General features: G+C 47.7%; 1 protein-coding gene across 1 annotated transcript in view; it reads right to left on the bottom strand.

The window, feature by feature from the left end:
• The window catches only part of LOC106810467 (alkaline ceramidase 3-like), a 55,057-nt gene that overhangs the window by 32,673 nt on the left and 16,344 nt on the right, over window positions 1-6,040 (bottom strand). Inside the window, exons 3-4 of the mRNA XM_014813844.1 lie at window positions 1,291-1,343; window positions 872-924 (exon numbers count right to left, since the gene is read on the bottom strand). Coding sequence (XP_014669330.1) covers window positions 872-924; window positions 1,291-1,343 — 106 coding nt within the window. The remainder of the gene's footprint in view (window positions 1-871; window positions 925-1,290; window positions 1,344-6,040) is intronic.

Consider the following 6,040-nt stretch of genomic DNA (forward strand, 5'->3'; position numbering starts at 1 on the left):
GCACATACACACGCACACACGCTCACACGCACACTCACACTCACACGCGCACGCAGGCTGAACTTTACACTCATTACCACGGTCTATGGTGAACGCAACTGAGTTTCCACTACACAGCGGGCCCGCGGAGCGACCAACCACCACAATTTCCCAAACACCAACTGCGTTTCAACCTATGATTGTTTACACTGTAAGTTAGTTAACTTAGTTTGTTAGTTTGTATAAGAGGAGCAGCTATGGAAATGGGACCGCGAGACATAGTGCGCGTGCCACCTGGATGGATACGAAACAGATTTTACAGTGGAACAAAAAACACCAGTAGATAGAAACGAAGCCAGCAGACGAGCCGGTATGGAGCCGCTTTTTACGATTCCTGTTTTATCATTATAATATAAGATTCTAGGACAACTACCCCTGGACAACTACCCACCAGACAACTACCCACCAGGAAAATTACCGACCAGGAGAATTACCCACCCGGATAATTACCCACCCGGACAATTACCCACCAGGACAATTACCCCCCGGACAATTACCCACCAGGACAATTACCCACCACACCTTGCTCTGCTCATATTCACAACCACCGTTACGGTTCTGGAACATGCAGAATGATGACAGAACAGGATCTGGTGCAATCACGGGTTGGGAGGGGGGGGCTCCGTTTGAAACATCGTAACTCTACGACAACCACCAGTAGCATCGTGATACACAGAAAGAGTTACGGCAAACATTAATATTACGAGAAAAATGCTTCTGCCATATTCCCCTAAGGCTAACCCATCTAAGGTTATCCTGTTTTGTCATGCAGGTAAATTATGTAAGGTGGGCAAAGATTATGCTTTCTTTACTAAGGTTGTGCTATACTTACAATGCGTAGACAAAGATAATGCTTCCCCATATCATTGGAAGTTCGTCCAGTAGCTGCAGCGAGAAACAAGCATTAGCTTACACATCCAGATACCAAATTATCATCGAATAATAGCATTAAATGTATAGCGGCATTATAATTATTGTTTGAGCGTATATTCCATCCACAAAACTATAGGATGTTGATGTCTTCTCCCTCTTTTCTATCTGCTTCTCTCTCCCTCCCCCTTCATGTCTTGCTCTTTCTTCCCATTCCCCTCTCTCTCTCTTTCTCTCTCTCCTTCTCTCTGTCTCCGCCTGTTTCTCTTTCTCTCTTCTCTCATCTTCTCCTTTCCTCTCCCCATTCCGTTATTTAGCTCTTGCTTAATTACTCTCTCAATAACCCCAATACAAGTTAACTCACACAACATGCAAGCTCACCTGCATTTCATATCGAAGCGTCATGTGAAAGCACCAAGATCCGATTCCAACACCTGAGAATGGAAAATAGAAAAAATCTGAATACACAAAAATGCGATTGCAACGGACTCTATATGAAAACACGCGCGAAGACACATACACTCATTCACGCACGCGCGTGTGTAGCGACGTAAAATAATAATGCCAGTGGAAGTTAATAGGCGACAGAGACTGCAGGCAATTAATACTAATAAAGTCGTGGGCGTGCAATAATGCTGTGAGTGTGCGTGGGGAGTACTGTCTACGATCATTGACAAACGAGTGACGAGAGGCCTATGAAAACCTTCGTTATACGTGCACGCACACTCACGCACGCACGCACGCACGCACGCACGCACACAAATGTACAAGTACGCCGATGGAGAGCTGCTATGTACGACCCAGCAACGCGGTTCCTACGCTGCCACCAACCCGATGTTCGTGGCTGTGTGCGGATTCCCGAAACAAGAAACATTGCTCAGCTGAGCGTGTTTCGCTGATCAAGCAATGTTTGATTTGCGGAGCGTGTTTCGCCTGAGCGTATGTTTTGCTCGGGTGTGTGCGTCAATTGTTCTGCTACACAGCGAAACGCCACAGACGGTCTCCAATCAATATCCTTAAAAATATCACATGACACACAAAATTGGATGTCCATTGGATGGCTATTTTAGATGTCATGTGACAGCGGCGCTGTGCGCAATGTTTCTATATGTTTTGCTCAGCTGTGTGCGCTTGCTCGCTCAGCAGAACGCGAAACGCTGGAAAACAAAATTTCGTGTTTCGCTCGGGTGTGTGCGTTGTGCTTAACAGTAGAAGACGGGAGCTCCAGCAGAAAGCGACCATGAAAGAGATAATGAGGCGCGTAAAAATGTTTTATTTTACCCGCGCACTAAATTAACGAAGCAGAGACCCCAGCCATCTGCCCCCGCTGCGAACAAGAGCCAGAAACTGTACAGCACTGGCTAACAAATTACCCCGCACTTAGTGCATTACAAATGCACTGTGGATGTTTCGATGGAGGTGGAGGAACTGGGGAAATCCCCAGACCGAATCCTGACACTGGCTATATAGAGCCTCCGGGTTCTAGGTGTACCTCAAGACGACGACGACCCGCGCCCTGATTTCTCCGTAACACTGTCCATTCCAGCAGATGTGCCATATAGACATAGTATACTCAGTACATATATGGATACTAAATGATTATAATCTATAACCTGATATATACGACTAAATATATATTCTCAGTAGTCAACAACGCGTTGCACTGGCACTTACACACGCCGTAAAACCCCAGCTCGGTGTGTTTAGTGATGAAAGGGCGACCGGAGAGCTTGCAAGCACATATGGCTAATAGAGATATTTCAACATTAGAGAGAGAGAGAGAGAGAGAGAGAGAGAGAGAAATTTGGCGATGCCTGGAAAATACAGGCCCTGGAGCTGTAGACGCACGCACTGTGATCACGTGACGAGAGACATTGTGATGATAATTCAAACTCTCACTATGTTAGTGGAATCGCCGAAGGCGGCGGAGGCATCCCTCGGCCATGCTCGGCGAAACACAGAGAGTCGCTGTGTTCACGCGTGTAGCGAAAGTAGGAGAGACAGCGCGCTACCGCCTAGCCTAGATATCAAAACACGCTAGCTTTAGAGTTTCCGACGTTATTCCCCGCAAGCGATCCTTGCCTGCGAATAATTAAGACACACGGCAGCTTATTACACGGGTGCACACACACACACACACGCACTGACGCACACACACGCACAACACAAACACGCGCACACGCAAACGCCCATGCACAGGCACACGCACACGCACGCGCACGCGCACGGACACACACACACACACACACACACACACACACACACACACTTGCCAGCGCCGTCACACAACAGCGAGGTCTCGCCCGCGTTGGCACGAACGAACTATTGCTATATTCATCTGTGCTAGTTTACAGTTTACACGCCTTTTTGCTGTACGGTTTTTATTTTTAGCGCCGTTGAAACGCACGAGCTACGCCGGCGTGGAAGCGAGAGTGACGGAGGCTCGAGAAAGCGATGCCGCCTCGCAGCGTGAGGTTCGCAGAGAGTCTGAACGCATGTACGACGCTGTATTTCTGCGTTATTTCTCGACCCACCCTCGCCCACTCCCAACGCAACCACCTGGTGCGATGATGTCTACAGTCTACCGTGACAGCGCATGCATGCACTCTGCATAATTTATTCCGCTTATCATAATTTCTTTTTCATAATTTGTGAAGGCGAGGCACATGATCATGACAGTGCATGTTGCCGTTTTTAAACTGGCGCGCATCCACTTTGTAGATCGAGCAAGCGCGGAAAAACACGCGCAATATAAGCTACTACTGCACCACGGCATAAACTAGCTGGGTCCGCCAGTCACTCACTCACGTGCGCGCAGTCGAATCAATAACGCCCTTTGTGGAGTGAACAGACAGAATAACCTCGCGTGCGGCGTGCCCACTAATAATTGATTACGATACCAAACCAACTCTAACTAGGCACAGGCATGTGTGTCGTGCGCGCAACATTCCGGCGAAGAGGACGTTTTACCGGAGAGCAGAAGCCAATTAAATATAATTACGATTACAATTATAAATACAGCCAACCGGCGATCGCATTCGCAGGATGCGTGCACTCACGGCGCTGCACCTTTCCCAGCATCTTCCCATCTTTCCCAGCATCTTCCCATCTTTCCCAGCATCTTCCCATCTTCCCATCTTTCCCAGCTTCTTCCCATCTTTCCCAGCAGATGGGAAGATGCTGGGAAAGATGGGAAGATGCTGGGAAAGATGGGAAGATGCTGGGAAAGATGGGAAGATTTCCCAGCGTAATTGTCAAGCCAAGAAGGAATGCAAGAAAAAGCTTGCACACGCCACAGCAGACTCCGATACTGCGCATAACAGCACGTAACATGACACAACGTGACACCAGATGGCAACATGATAATGCAAACGTATATATCGTGGCCGAAATGGCCATTTAATTCTTCACTAATAAGGTGCGGGGACATGATTGTGTGAGTCAACGGGTAGTGACAGTGACTACTTCAACAGGTAGATTCCTGCAGGCTAACTATGTTTTTTTTTGGCTCCGACAGGTCGGGATATGATAGCTAGTAATGTCCCTAAAAAGCCACTTAGGGCCAAAATACAGAGAACGTAACTACACGCAACGCTATGGTTCGAATGAGGTTTTTTAATCGCCTCTCCATACCAACAATCGAATACAATACTGGTATACAGACGGACAGATGAATGCCCCACGACGTATCGTGCGTTAGAAATACAAATTTGAGGAATTCTCATTATTAATAAATTTGAAAAAATGCCAGGTCCCCAAGCACTCATCAATTCAGCGGATAGCAAAGATTTCTCAGATGCAAGGCGACCCCGTCTCGCGTTCGATTGCTATTTCCATTCCAATCGCGATTTCCTTCGTGTTGGGAATTCAGTTCCGTGTACACAGTACATACAGCTCCAAGCTCCTACACCCCCTTCTCCAACACACCCAGCCATAAACCACGCTACAGCCAATAAATTATGAAGTGTATCATCAGGAAGATTAGAGCAAAAGCCGATGTCTACTTTTCACGTGATTTTTGCTCAGAAATTAGACTTTGCGACGTTTCCCACTAACGTCACGAAATCCGTTACTGCCGCGGCGGTAAAAATTGCCTGCGGTAAAAATAGCGTGAACGCGCATATCACGCGGCTATACATCAATACATGTATTATATACTTCCGCGGAAACTGTTACACGCACCGCACATTTTTTCATACTCTGTGTTCATGCCAGTGATTCATGCACATACACACGCACGCACGCGCGCGTACACGCGCACGCGCACGCACACGCACACGCACACGCACACGCACACGCACACACACACAAACACACCTGTGTGTGTGTGTGCGTGTGTGTGCGTGCGTGCGTGCGTGCGTGCGTGTGTGTGTGTACTACGTAAGCGCACGCCATAACTAGGACAGGTACGCTTTGTTGGCAAGCGTGAAGTGTGACCTGGATGGGAACAGTGAATGTGGAGCAATTCCAGTTGTAGGTGACCCGCTAGAGCTGTAAGCAAAAAATAGCTAGCCATATGACAACGACACTAGCTCTACTCGGGGCCTATACTGGGCCGCATATATACAGTTATACACGTATATATATTTATTTATATATAAGGCTACATATAATAGGCTTAGTACGCCCAATCACACCGACTCTTCAATCAGCAGCAAACCATTGCTAGCCTCCTCATGGGAATGGAATCGGGAATTCTGGAAATAAAAGGGGGAGGGGGTCTGGTGAAAGCAGAATGAAAGGGGGTTATCGAGGGGAAGGAGCACCAAACACACAGTGCTTCCTTTCTAAAAAAACAAACCAGTTGCAATCCGATAGATTCTAACTACACGCTTTTGGTTTTAATTTGTACTCGTTGTCATCTACTGTACGCAGATGAGAACGGCCGCATTGTGCGACTTTTTGGGGTCCGATTTGTTAAACACTTGACGCCGCGCGTGTGCAACTCGATTTCCCGACATAGTGGCATGCAAGCAGCGCCATCTGGTGGCGCACAACGCCGACAGCGTGAAAGAATGAATACTCACGTGATGGGGAAACAGCCATTCAGAGAGAGAGAGAGAAAGAGAGAGCGAGAGAGAGAGCGAGAGAGAGAGCGAGAGAGAGCGAGATAGAGAGAGAGAGAGAGAGA

This window comes from Priapulus caudatus, unplaced genomic scaffold (genome assembly GCF_000485595.1).
Source record: "Priapulus caudatus unplaced genomic scaffold, Priapulus_caudatus-5.0.1 Scaffold443, whole genome shotgun sequence".
Classification (NCBI taxonomy): Eukaryota; Metazoa; Priapulida; class Priapulimorpha; order Priapulimorphida; family Priapulidae; genus Priapulus; species Priapulus caudatus.